At 41.7% G+C, this 14,429-nt stretch overlaps 1 protein-coding gene across 1 annotated transcript in view; it reads right to left on the reverse strand.

Moving 5' to 3' along the window:
• Positions 1 to 67: 67 nt before the first annotated feature.
• Positions 68 to 14,429, reverse strand: part of llgl1 (LLGL scribble cell polarity complex component 1) — a 30,072-nt gene continuing 15,710 nt past the window's right edge. The window contains exons 6-20 of the mRNA XM_034894409.1: positions 12,913 to 13,263; positions 11,091 to 11,158; positions 9,498 to 9,672; positions 8,025 to 8,129; positions 6,762 to 7,054; positions 6,331 to 6,484; positions 6,105 to 6,243; positions 5,621 to 5,934; positions 4,926 to 5,117; positions 4,704 to 4,776; positions 4,125 to 4,239; positions 3,312 to 3,370; positions 2,543 to 2,678; positions 2,350 to 2,432; positions 68 to 1,057 (exon numbers count right to left, since the gene is read on the reverse strand). Of these exons, the coding sequence (XP_034750300.1) occupies positions 2,354 to 2,432; positions 2,543 to 2,678; positions 3,312 to 3,370; positions 4,125 to 4,239; positions 4,704 to 4,776; positions 4,926 to 5,117; positions 5,621 to 5,934; positions 6,105 to 6,243; positions 6,331 to 6,484; positions 6,762 to 7,054; positions 8,025 to 8,129; positions 9,498 to 9,672; positions 11,091 to 11,158; positions 12,913 to 13,263 (2,253 nt within the window). The 3' untranslated portion in view covers positions 68 to 1,057; positions 2,350 to 2,353. The remainder of the gene's footprint in view (positions 1,058 to 2,349; positions 2,433 to 2,542; positions 2,679 to 3,311; positions 3,371 to 4,124; positions 4,240 to 4,703; positions 4,777 to 4,925; positions 5,118 to 5,620; positions 5,935 to 6,104; positions 6,244 to 6,330; positions 6,485 to 6,761; positions 7,055 to 8,024; positions 8,130 to 9,497; positions 9,673 to 11,090; positions 11,159 to 12,912; positions 13,264 to 14,429) is intronic.

Below are 14,429 nucleotides of genomic sequence, written 5' to 3' on the forward strand. Positions count from 1 at the left end.
CCCCCCCCCCTTCTTTTTGTCTGTAAATATCTTTACTTTCTCCAAAAGCCATACAAAACATATGTAATAGAACGTCATTATTTGTATTAAAAAACACCTTCATTTTCCAAGTACTTTGTTCTTCAATACCAAAAGGAGTAGACTGAGCTTCCCAAAACCTCGGTGGTGATGTGCTTGTGTGTACATATCGGCTCACACATTCAAAAACAGTTGATCTCCGCACCACCACGGCTCACATTGGACACTGGGTGCAGCAATTCAACTGCACCTAATAGCAGACGGGAAGAATACAAATCGTACAGCCTTTAATACTCAAATATTCAAAATACTTCATTTCCTAGTCTTCTTGAACTTCACAATAATCCCGTTCTGCTGGATATCCTCATTTCATAAACACGGGTCATTCACAGGGCTGTGGGGGTGTTAAGTAACGTGCAAAACAACCCGACACGTCCACTATGGGCACAAGGAATCAAAGAGAGCAATTTGGCGACCGAGCGCCAATTCCAGTTCCAACTGTTGGGAAACCTCAGAACGATCCAAGCACGCCAAAAAACCTGTGGATAGAAAAATAAAAACACAGAAACGTCACTGGTAAGTCTCCTATGCGGGACGTTAACAGCCCTTTCCTCGAAGGCTGAGCCGCAGTCATTAGGCCTGGAGAACGCTTCATAACCATCGGCTCACCACGGGAAGAAAGGAATGACCACACAGAGCGTCAAGATGGATGACAGACAGTTCTGCTTTTAGTGGTTGAAATCAGAATTGTTTGCTCCAAGTCCATCCAGGCGCCACACTGTGCTAGGTAGGCTGTCTCTAGTTCCATGTGGGAGGCAAGGTCATGTTTCCAAAGTGGCTATATAAGAAGATGTAGTTCTTCAAGTGGGAGGAACAAAACAACATGAGTCTGGAATGCTGTACTCTTTGTCCGTATGAAGGCTTTCCTCCCAGTTTGTGCCAGGCTAACAGGAGAGTGCAGAGTGTTGGCTGGGGGTTCCACAGTGGAATGATGGGAGATGTTTGTGGTCCAGCACTGAAATCCGGTCCATCCCAGTCCCTGTAATACATCAAGAACAATAAGATGGGCAAAAAAGCATCAGTCTGTGGCTTCATGCCAACACTTTAGCACACCATGTTAACCGAGGGAGGGTAGAAATAATCGTATGTTATTCTAGAAACTAGTAATTAAAGACATTACGAGAAGTACACCACTGTCTTGTTCATATTACAAACATACTAACTTACGTTCATTTGAGGAAAAACATTATAGTGTAAAGTTATTGTATCAAACCAAATGCTCAACCTTTGCTGGCTTCAGCTTCTTAATTGTGGGAATTTTCGGAAGTTCTACTTTTACATGCCTGTAAATTTTATAGAGTAAAAAAAATGGATGAGCGACAGATTAATTAATAAAAAAAGGTTGCCCAAATTAACATACAAATATAAACTACTAAAAATGTATATATATATATATTTGACAAATACAATGGAATTTTACATATTAAAAAAATAAAGTGACAGCATTACAGAATATGCAGTTCAACATACTATACTATGATTTCTTTTTTTAAAGTATTGTCTATATTTTCAAATGGCACCACCAGAGGGAAGCAGAGAGCTTAAAAGATGAAGGAGAGCCTTGTTAACCAACGGACAGAGCAGGGAGGCTTCAGCAACCATTACCTCCTGATTATGGAAATGCAGAGAGTGATACAACTGAATGGATGAGTGCAATTAGTGCACACGCTTCAGCTGGGATGATTATCTCTTTCCTGTAGACAAAAAAGTTGCTGTCCATCTTTTTTCTCTAGGTCTTTAAATAGAAAATAAAAGAAATATTAACACTATAAAGTCAACCAAGAAGACGTGCTGATAACAGCTGAATAAAAGCTGTGATCTGATTGGATTGTCAAACATTAAATTGGATCAATGGACTAGAACCCAGGACATAATTGAATTTAAACTGGTGCGCTGAATTAAAAGGCTTCACAAATTAACACTGGGCCATCTCCAAGTACAGTACAAAGACAGTGAAGAGAAATACTCTAAGCTGCAGTATGAAACACTCTTAGAAAGCACACGTCTGTTCAATGGGCCTTGATGGAAAAGATTACTGCTCCTCTGACTTCTCCAAGACACCGGGTGGAGGGAGAACAGAGGGGAGGGCTTGTTATTGGAATGCAGCGCTCAGACAGAACAACTCTTTGAAGTCTGCACACTCTTGACCAGCTCCATTAGAAACAGGTGTGTGTGTGTGTGTGTACACTTTCATATACCCAGAGTTGCCTCTAAGCTAGTGCGAGCTCGTGCATTTGCTCGTCCTGATGAGTCTGTGTGAACGTTTCTCACCTGTTCAGTTAATGAGGATGCCGGCCGAGCGTCCCTCCTCCTCTTTAATGTTCTTCAGGTTATTCTCTGCCTCGTCCACAGTGCTGCACGGCAGATACACAAAGCACATGATAAATGATTGTTGTTATTTTTAACAAAAAAACACTTTTTAAACAAGCTAAAGGTGGCTGCAAATCTAAATGGTTGCGCCTACGCTAGAAAATCCCTGACGTCCTCCACAGTGATTTCTCCGGTCGAGTCGAGGGTGAGGTCAGCAAAGCTGAGGGGGGAGTCCAGTGGGGTGTCCAGGATGGGAGAGGACAGGGAGCTGGGAGGTTCTTCTGTTTGCCCTGTGAGGGAGAAACCCATGAAGCATGTTCCTATCTGGGAGACTGACAGTGATGTGTTGCTAAATACACTTTAAGCAAGCAGTTAAGAAAAAAACACTTGATCACAATTTAGACAGTAGACTCAGAAACAATGACACCCCAACAATGTGCTTAAATGATATAAAAGATGAATCATAGAATGAAAAAATACTTTAAGTAAAATCTGCATTATGTTTTAAACCGCTTGCTTTGTTCATTTTGTAACACTGGCTAATGCTGTGGTTTTATTTTAAACTTAGTTCTTGCATTAATGCTTACAATTTTTCAAAATGGAGTCTTCTCTGTTGACTACATGGGCAGGTATTCAAATCTCAGTCCAGTTAAAGGTCCACTAAGACATAAACAAACCCCACTCTGGTCTCCATAACAACCATAATTTCCTGCCAGAGAGGGAGGTGCTGGGGCATAGTGAATGGTTACCATGGAGACCGGAGGGCATCCCCTGCTCGGAGTTTAAGGGGCTCAGAGAGTGGAGGGTGTTGAACAGTGAGAACAGACAGGGGGAGAGAACTAACAAAAGGAGTGTGTGTGTGTGTGTGTGTGTGTGTGTGTGTGTGTGTGTGTGTGTGTGTGTGTGTGTGTGTGTAGACATACCTTCAGCCTGACCCATTTGGTTCTTGTGGGTTCCGTTGGCCTGCGGCGTCATACCGTCGCTGAAAACACACATGAGCACACACCATTTACTTTGGAAGTAGATATATAATGATAAAGTAATAACAGTGAAAGTATAATTTCACACGCAGCTGAGTGCGATCTGGTGGTAGCCCAAGAGAGAGCATTAAGAACAGTAGGTTTAGTGCTTTCCAATGTGGGGTCCAGGGACCACAAAGAGTCCTTAATACTGTGTCCCTGGAAATCGTCCAAATCAATGAGCAGCAGATAAGCTTCAAGTTTTTTTTTTTTTTCTATAATACAATTTGTGAATGAATGTGATGAAGTGGCTTGGTACGTCAGGTACTTTTAGTGGGATAAGAAAACAGACAACAGGCGGCCTGACTATGTTATCCATTAACACGTTATTAACACGTTATATTTTTCTCAAAAAAATATGACATTATAAAATGTAAGGGATAATGTAGATTGAGCGGGTCGCTGTTGTAAACTTTGGAAATGCATTTTATTGATATGAAAATGTTCCTCCAGAGTCTCTGATCAGATCTGTGCCCATAGCAGTGGTCTGTTATTTTTGAATAGCAGACTGTAGAATGCTGTAACTGACTAATCAGAATCAAGTATTTCACAAAGCTGTGTAATACACATTGATATTTCATAATATTTCATATATTGTGATAGAGGAGGCTACCTATATGGCACAACACTGGTTTCATTTTACTACTTACAAAAGATCCATAGTAGAAACAAAAGATCCTTCTGAGGACTACATTTTAGCGTCTGTGTGTGAGTTACCTGGCAGGTGTGGGCTCTAGCGGTCGGTCCAGCTGAACAGAGCAGAGCGGCTCAGTGAGGACCTTGGCAGAGAGAGAGAACCTCTCGTACTCTGAAGGAGAGATTAAGTAAAACCCTGCGGAGAAAAGCAACCAGACAACAATAAGACTGTTACCACATTCAACTTGTGATTCATTTGGAACAATTTTTTACCGTGAAAACAAACTGTGAAAACTGCCCACAGTAAAGTGTACAGTTTGTCTGGTACAATTATTCTGGAAAGACAGGCTGATGTCATTTTTCCGTCTTAAGAACCAAAAACACATTTCCATGAACCTACACTGTATTCGGGTAGAGGCAGAACTCTCAAGAGCAGATCCTTGGCCGATAAAACTATCTGCATGACTAGATACTAATGAGGCAATTGGAAAAATATCTTTGGATGTAATCTGCGTGAAATGACCCTTTAACTTTTTTTTTGCACAGTTTTGTGAATGTGAAAGTCATTATCATAATGCAATGTTCTTGCAACTTTCAGTGCCTGAAGAAAAGAGGAAATTTTGACTGCACATTCATGATAATCAGGCGTATTTTCCTCACCCTGTCCGTTCTTGGTGAAGACACATGATGCAATGCCGCTGATGTCTTCTTTGCGAATGCAGTCGTAGCGCACCTAAAGACACGCAAAAATATGCATAATAATAACCAGTGCATCAATAATAATAATAATTCAGCAAAACAAAACACACTAACTCTCCTATTGTCTTAATTAGACTTTTCCAACACACACATTTCCAACGCACACAAAGCCATAAACCCCACCTGTGGTCGGAGGCCAGGTATGCTGAAGAGGTGCATGTCGCCCAGGTTGGTCAGACAGACCAGTGTGTGCTCGCTGTAGTCTTCCTGAACTGTGGAGTTAAACACCACCAGGGCCACCTTCCTCACCCGGCAGCCTTCGTGCGCCGTCAGCTTGAACTTGGTCTTAGCGCTCACCTTGGGGAGGGAGAACACCTAGAGACAGAGAGACAGTATTTAAAACTGTACCATCATCAGTCTTTCATGGTAGGGCCGGGCAATATATATGGATCTTAAATCGATTTCTTAGATGCTGGATATCGAAAAGTTATAAATGGCTTACATGTAGTCTTGTCCTGGTTTTAAAGGGTGCATTACAGTAAAGTGATGCAATGTTCTCAACTTAACATTTATTGCTCGTTGCGGTACTGACATTGAGGTATTTGGTCAAAATTATCGTTACATCTGATTTTCTCCTTATCGGCCAGCCCCTTTTCATGGTTTACTAAACCCAGTATGAACGTTGTATGGTAATTTTGAAATGATGTGGTAGTGTTGGTCAATATATGTAAAATAAATGGGAAAAAAAAAAATCAAAGGAATTGAACTGTCTTTGCAAAGTTGATCCAAATGAGGAAAAACATACCTGCTGACTGACTAGACAAATACAAACTTGCTTTTTAATGCAATATAATCCAGGTTTCTTTCCCAGCCTTTACCTTTAGCTGTTCCTCCGAGGCGATGAGGACAGAGTGAGCGTTGGTCATTTCCGGTGCGATGGAGAGGTCCTGGGAGGCTTCGTAAGGGTCCGGTAACGGTTTCCCCCGGCCGTCCAACACAGATATCGACACCACGGGGGCCCTGTGCATCAGCTGGATCTCTTTCCCCAACAATGCCTCCACACACACACTGCTCTCGCCCGCTCCGCCCCGCTCACACACACGCCCCAAACCAACGCCGGGCACCTCCAGAGCGTAGGCGTACACACTGCCTGAGTTGGTGCCTGCCCATAGTGTGGGTCCATGGTGTGTACCTGGTCGATACAGAAATACAGCACATACAGTTAGTGCTGTGGAAAATGACACTGGTTACCTCAAAATTTCACTTTTCCAACCATTTCTTTAAAAAGAAAAGAAAAACAATGTTACAGTATAGTCAGAGTTCCACATTCTGTTCATAATCTCAACGAGTAAGTAAACACACCGTCACGTAGAAAGGTGTCAGCGAAGCAGAGACACCGCACCACTCCAGACAGCGAGTCGTCTGCAGACCGGGGCTCAATCCTTCGCTGTATCGGAGCCACGTCCTCCTGCTCTGCCAGAGCAGCGTTGGCCTCCTGGACCTGCACACGACAGTCACAAAATGCAGAATTGTATTCAGTCTGTATGATCTGTATGGCCCTCTTTCTACCAAGAAGACATTCATTTACCTTGCTGGTAGGTGTAGTGGTGATGGTGCGTTTCTTCCCCGACACCCTGCTCTTACGGATGCGTCTAAAGCTCTGTCGTAAGGACTTCTTCAAGGACTTGACTCGGGACAGGGGGCCCTCCATCGCCAAGGAGTCATTAGGGTGCAGGGTACATCTAGGAGAACATGAAGAGCAGTAGTGAATTTGTCAGCTTGTCTGACCTTTTTTTTTTTTTTTTTTTTTTTTTTTTTTACTGGCTTTGCCCCTTCACTGTGATGCATGTCGTTTTCAGATTGCAATAACACTGTCAATATTGTGAGGGACTGCTGTAGCATGTTTGTCTTATTCACTGAATGTGAATGTACGAGTATTGTAATCTGAACAGAAGGAAAGATATGAAAAGAAATAAAAACACAACCATGACATGAGCTAGGTGAGTGTTTGTTCCTAACCTGGCAAGCACAGCATTTCGTCTGTGGTAGTCAAACAGGCCAAATCCATGACTCGTCCCGAAGGAGATCAGGTTCCACTCGGCGTGCAGAGCCACCGCCGTAACAGAGGCCGGGGGCAGGCACTGCACCAGCACCAGTGGCTGAAAGCCGGGAGGGAAGGGGGCGGGTTTAAGGCGCGGCTCCAGTCTCTCATGGCCCTTCCAGGTGAAGCCCTCCCTGTCCTGCAGTAGATCAACCACCGACACGTCAACCAAGTGGTCCGAACGCTCATCACTCAGACCCAGAACAATCACCTGGAGAGAATGAAGAAGTAAAGAAACTTCATGGTTAATGTTCCTTTTCTTATGTATGTCAGTGTCTATAAGTATTACTTTACAAGTTTACAAGACACTAATCGGTAGCACAGGTTAGTGTGATTATTCTGGAGCTTGTCTGACAATTGAACCTTTCAACTAGCTGACAATGACACTATTCCATACAAATCGAATGTTGTCATTAGCTGGGATAGTATGTAATTTGGATGGAATTAGACTTTGGCTATAAACCTGGACATTTACATTCTTCAAAATGTTTTTAATATACAGTACACTGTCCCAAAATCTCAATCTCAAATCTCAAAATAAAATAAACTTAAACTTCTACTTTGAAATGTTTATAGTACAAGCCTCCCTGCAAAAATGATACTATTATCTCTATTTAAATGGATATTTTCAAATTATATTCAAACATCCTTAAATGTCTAAAAACACATAGGGCCCTGTACTGTAAAGTGTCTCTGACCTATCCAAACACCTGAAAGGCATTTTCAGTAATATGTGTGTAATTATGTGTGGTTTACCAAAATGGGGACTGCTGCGTCTGTGCAGATGAGAGCCCCTAAAATAGCATCTGAATAATGCACCACTGACTTTAGACGAGGTTTGTCCTGGTCTGTGGCGGAACTGCAAAACAGCACCAGGGAACATTTGCACCTGAACATGCCTCCTCTTCTCCCTAATTTACCGACGTGCGTCTGTGGAGGGAAAATTCCGCTGCGCGTTGGGGGGTAAAATAGGAACGACACATGCGCCAGTGTACAAAGTCAATTGTGCTGGGTGCAAAATAGGGCCCGTGGTGTTTGGTGGGTTTTAGCCACATTTATAAAAATATAGAACGGTCTTCAGAAAAATAACTTCCAGTGTTGTGGCTCCTAGAAACAACCCAAGATGATGTATGACAGAGATTATTACATTTGCATATGTTTGTACTGTATGTACAATGTACCTGTCCAGCAGTTCCAGCCACCACCAGCTTGTTGCTGTATTTGCACAGACTGATCTTCTGGATGCCCAGTCTGGGGTCGTCGCTGTACGGGTCAAAACAGCCCACCTACACACAAACACGCATGTAGGCCTGAATTAGCAAGATAAATGCAAACAATACCCTACAGAGGCTGAGTGATATTTGGAGCTAGTAGTTTCTCTGAGTTTTTTTTTCTTTACTGAAAATCTTATTGCCAAAACCAGAGATTTTTACCAACATCAGCTGTGACTTTGAGAAACTGGGATGGATATTTTTGAACCAAACCATTAAAATAATCGGCAGATTTATCAATAATGAAAATAATCATTAGTTGAAGCCCTATCTGAAACTGTCCAAAACTGTTTCGTCTCATTCTAAATCTTTAATCTGAACCGACCACAAAGAAATTCAGTTCAGGCACAACAATGTCAAAATGCCCTCCTGAAGCTCTCCTCCTCCTTCCTCTACAGCAGCCTCACTACTATTAATCTCTGGCAAATGCCCCCCCCCCCCTTACTCATCATAACGTGCATTAATCTGTCTCTTGCAAACAGTAGGAGCTCCAATAGAATCCCTTCTCACATTAGTTGTTTCTTCACACACCCATGCACACACCCACGCACACACACACACGCACTCACAGAGTCTGGAATTCATTACATAGGAGAAAAAAAAGGGAAAGGCTCTTCATCCCATATGAGGGCCACATTCCTGAACATGCAGCTTTGTTGCCACAGGATACACTAGGAAAGGTAGGGGGAGCAAAAGAATGAATAGGAAGAAAAGAAGAGACAACAGGCCAAAGACAAATTGTACGTGTCACTGTTAAATGCATCTCTCAAAATCAGTTTCTACTCTTTTATAAACCATTTCTGCTATCCAGTTCTTAACACATGATGACAAGCTGTTGGTTACAGCCACCTACTGAGCCCTAGTGAAGGAAATAAAAAAGGGAAATCTTGCTCATCCGCCTAAACACTGAGGAACCTTTCCAAATGTAGATCCAGTTGATTTAAATATTCATTGAGTGTTTTGCTTCCTGACCCATCTCCATTTCCCATCAGCATCTACCAAAGCCAAACTACTCAGTCAGATTTGCTCCAGATGGAATTATTTAGTCCGAGGCTGAATCAGTTAATTTAAAAGTAATTCTGCACAGAAAACAGCCCATTAAAACTAAATCAGACAGTGGTTCCTTCAGAGTCAAGTTTTAACAACAGGAACAATGGGGTGGATCCTGTCTGAGACCCAAACACATGAAAACAATTAGATGAGAAAATCAGGCCACAGATGTAGTGTGAGAGGACTGACTGTGTTGTGTAACACACAGATTGCTTTTACTCCCACAGCCTGTAAAATAAGATCCTGCGAGCGATCTCTAGTGGAAAGATTTTAACTCCCTTTTTTTTTTACTTCATTTCCATATCAGTTGATGCTCGCCTCTTCGGTTCTCACCTTCCTGAAGGGAGGCCATTCCTCCTCCTGCTGCAAGTCGGGGTCGTCGCTAGCGTCCTGAGGATCATCGCAAGGGTCACAGTCGGTGTGGAAGACATTGGCTGTGCTGAGTTTGTACATCGGAGTAAGAGCAACACCTGATGCATCCCAGAAACGCACAGTGCCGTCCTCATGCCTAAAAAACATAATTGATTTTTAATGCAAATCAGAATGTGCAGGTGTGTGTATTTGTCTAAATAGCTGCTCCTTTGAGTATTTATGAATATTTATGGGCAGTCCTCAATTCTCTGCCACTTTGGGTTTTAGGTACACATAAGCACATTTATTGATCCAACGCAAAAACCCTAAAATAAATCCTGTATAATCTTTATAATGGTCTGTTTTAGTTTCGACTGAAATAATGAGGTGTGGATTAAACACTACAGTATGGTCATTTCTAAGGATGTAGCTCGGAGTTCTTAAATTATATTGCATTATAATGAAAGGTCAAGATAAGTCAATATTATTTACATATCCCATAATTACAAAATTTGCATCAATAGGCGTTGTAACCTGCACAGCATAGGAACCATCCATACAGCCTTAGCGGTTTCTAATATATAGCCCACCTCCAGCTAGAGAGGTTGCAATAAAAGAACATAAGTATGGGACAAAGAGAAATTTAACACAATTTATCCTTGGAGGAACATTAATGTCTGTACTAAAACGTAATGATAATCCATTAAATGTAGTAAAGATATTTCACAAACTGTGGTGCCTCCCTGAATTCCAATCAATCCAGCTGTTATATTTCATTTACATGCTTTAGTCTCATAAGGCCCCATGCTAATGCTAGCTCTGCCAAACATCTGCAGTCAACAACATCATGCCAGGATTTACTTGTTGCAATTGCAATGTTGACTAATTTCATTGTCAGGACAAGTCACATGTAGATCCAGTTTTATGCAGGACATTCATGTGGTTCACATCAGACAAGACATTGAAAAACATCTCCATACAGCTTTTAGTCACTTACATTTACTAGAAAGCAGCACGTTTGTGCCAGATTTGTGTCTTGTAAGAAAAGTGGATCAACCTGTGGGTGCAGCCTGTGGGTGCAGCCTGTGGCTGCGCGCACGTGTGTGTGTGTGTGTGTGTGTGTGTGTGTGTGTGTGTGAGACCAACTTCTCCTACTCCTTGCTTTGCCAAGACACGACAACCATGTGAGAGGGGATTCTAATGGAACTCCTACTGTGCGAGAGACAGATTAATGCACGTTTTGCTGAGTATGTATGAGAGGAGGTTGGAGTGGGGAGGGGAGAGGGTTGTCCTAGCATTTGGCAGAGACTTATAGTAGAGAGGCTGCCTTAGAGGAAGGAGGAGCAGAGCTTCAGGGGGGCATTTTGACATTGTTGTGCTTGAAATGAATGTCTGTTGTCGGTTCAGATCAAAGATTTAGAATGAGACAGACCAGTTTTGTAAAGTTTCAGATAGGGCTGCAACTAATTATTATTTTCATTATTGAATAATCTGACAATTATTTTATAGATTAATTGATAAATGGTTTGGTTCAAAAATGTCTGTGTGTGTGTGTGTGTGCGTGTGTGTGTGTACCCTGTCAATAGCAGCTCTTGCTGTTTGGGTGGAGGAGCCAGGTTTTTACCTCCACAAATGGGCCAACTCTGCACAGACAGACAGAGATTGGAGAAAAGTTAGAACTCCATCATATTAAAAAGTTTAAAGAGAAACAACTCACACATTGAACAACCCTTTTGCTAACACTTTCAATTTTTACTATAAACTCCAGCTCAAAATGTACCGGCCTTGACACAAAGTCATCTCATTTGGATGAGAGTGTGTACACAGAAACACACAAAACTCAGCTTTGTTGAGTTCAATCGGTTTTAGTGCCAGTCTCTCCGGTCTGGCCTATCACAGACAGACAGCGATGATTTACAAGTGTACCAGGTGTGTGTGTGTGTGTGTGTGTGTGTGTGTGTGTGTATATGTGCAACTGTGTAATCTCTGCCACTGATCTAACAGCTGATCTAAGCTACAAAGCCTTTGCAAAGCCTTAAACTGCTATAAGCTGCTCTTAAAGTTAACACACTATCAGCAGGCTTCCTCAAAGCTATTTAGGTGCCAGCCTCTGAGCACAGATGTACAAGCACCATGAGTAATACCACCCATTTAACTTCAACATCCTTACTATAAACATCTATAATTCCACTTCCCTTACTAATCATTTATGTTGCTCTCCACTCATGATCAGTGGCAGCAGTTGAGCCTTGATATGAGACCTGACCTGCCATTTAGTAGAAATCCAAATTAAACTCTGTACGTACAGACCAGCATGCTCACAGATTCAAGTTACAAAGTATGTAAACCGATTGGTGTTGATGGCTGGAGTCTGGCTATTGGCCAAACTTTGTTTAAAGTGCTCTCAGGTTAAGTTGTTTACCTGCATTTTGGATTTCCTGTAATTGAAAATCCCTGTGGCCATGAATAAACCAATTTACTGAATTATCGTGTTGTTCACAGTGTCCCGCCAACAGCCACAGCAGTCCACCAGTAACACAGAATCAAAAGACGTTGCTGCCACTACATTTTACTGAGCAGGTATCGCTTCTACTTCATGGAAAATAAATGTAGGTCCTGAAAGAAATATGTCTAATGTTTTTTTGTTGTTGATGCTAAAATAATGTCTGATAAACGTATTAACAATGTTCACTAGCCAGTGTTTCTAAAAGAACTAAAGCAGCAACAACATGGAAAATGTATGAAAAGAAGTCGTACATTCTAAAAAATTGTGTTTTGTCACTTTCGATGTCTTAGACATAAACATGTCATAAACATTATTAGATGTATTTTCTTTCTAATAAAGATTTCAGACATGTTCAGATAATGGGCTTATTAATAATATCCTGGACAAATTGACATGTAAATGTATCGGCTCATTGGTAAGTAAATACACTGAACAGAAGTATAAACGCAACAATTTAGTTTTTGCCCCCGTTTTTCATGAGTTAAAAAAAAAAAATCAAAGATCTAAGACTTTTCCTATGTACACAAAAGGTTTATTTCTCTCAAAATCTGTGTTAGTGACATATACGGTCTATGGTTAGTGAACACTTCTCCTTTGCAGAGATAATCCATCCACCTCACAGGTCTGGAATGATAAGATACCGATTAGAAAGTATGATTATTGCACAGGTGTGCCCTGCTTAGGCTGGCCAACATAAAAGGTCACTCTAAAATGCGCAAATTTACTGTATTGGAGGGGGATCGGATTATAATTTTGTTCAATGTACATGACCCATTTTTGTGTTTTACTTACTTGTGTTAATAGTTTAAGGAAATTCTGTAATTGCGTGAGTACTGACAGCCACATAAGAAATTTCAAACTTTGCTTTGCAGATCGCAGCTTGTTTCTCACCCCGTGTGGGTGTTGCCGGCCCTGCTGTGCTTTGCCAGCGTTGACTAGCCGCTCCCAGAGTTTGGGAGGGACGCTGGAGATGTGGAAGGAGCAGGTGATTGCTGAAGAGTGGAGAGGAGCCAGGTAGGGGGTGGGCATAGAGGGCCACCCGGGGGTCTGGAGGTCAATCACGACCAGCTCCTCTTCCAGTAACACTACCAACGCAGACGGCTCATCAAACCCTAAGACAAGAGACGAGACAGAATATGAAACATTTGGATTCATGAACTTTTCATACAACATGACAGTGAACCTAAAACTCAGCTGAAAGAGAAACTCAAAGCAGATTCCTGAATCAAAATAGAAGTAAATCTATAGATACTAGGGCTGGGACAATATGCTTTTTTCCCGATTTGATTCTTTCACAATACATTGATTTATGTTGTGATTTTCATTTATTGCAATTCTAGAAGTATTGTGATTTATTAGTATTGAGTATTGCAATTTTCTTTTACTTCTTTATCAAAAACAAAAGCGGAGCATAAACGTCTAGAGACAATATATCATGACACATAAAACCTTAAGATTGACATCACCTTGTCTTTCGTGACGATGATTGAGAACAATCCATGGTGCGGTCAGGTCTCCGCTTTCCAAATGCATGATATAAACTCTGCAGGGTGCCCCAACTTTTGCAAACGGCATTTTTTTGTTTTCTGTTATTTTGAAAGTGTAAATGATGGAAATGAAATTTAGCTTGTTGTGACATATTATACGAATGTCTAATCTGTCATTTGATGCCTTTTGGAGATTTTTCCAATCTTTTTTTGGCTTCTTTATGAACATTGATACAAATTTTTACCTGGGGTCCCAAACTTTAGAACCCCACTGTATGTATAATCTATTCAGCATTAAGCTCAAACCATCTGTATCATCTCTAATACAACCGCAGGCTGCTCCTTTAACAACAAAACAGTGAAATCAACATCAAGCTGGAGTTGAGCTGCTGGAGTATGTGAATTTTAACATTATTCTGAGGCAGAAGAGGAATGTACAGCAGGACACACCCTTGAGATGTCAGAGGATTCCCTCAGCAAAAGACGGGGAAAAGAAGGGGGCTGACAGGGTAAGATAGGAGAGGAAGCATCAAAGAGAGTAAATAAACAAACAAATTGGGAAGACAGCAATACAGTTTTTCTGGTCTCTCTTCTGCGGATGAGGCAGAACCATCGCAGAAGAGATAGTTCTGACTGTTTTGGTAGTGTTCACTGAGACGATCCTCTCCGGAAGCACAGAGGCAGAAACATTCCCAACAAAGCATTCCATTGTCTCCGTCTCTCCGTTCACAAGTATTTTTAGGGAATCCAGCATCCTGCTGCAGAGTCCCAGTGATGAGCCACTGTGTGTGTGTGTGTGTGTATGTGTGTGCACGTTAGAGATTCAGCTGAAACACTTCCCCAACCGGAACACCCTTGTTTTGGCAGCCGGTACAAAGCCTCTCTGTCTGAAACCTCCCCTCCTTCACACACACTTACACA

Source organism: Etheostoma cragini, chromosome 15 (genome assembly GCF_013103735.1).
Source record: "Etheostoma cragini isolate CJK2018 chromosome 15, CSU_Ecrag_1.0, whole genome shotgun sequence".
In the NCBI taxonomy this organism is placed as follows: Eukaryota; Metazoa; Chordata; class Actinopteri; order Perciformes; family Percidae; genus Etheostoma; species Etheostoma cragini.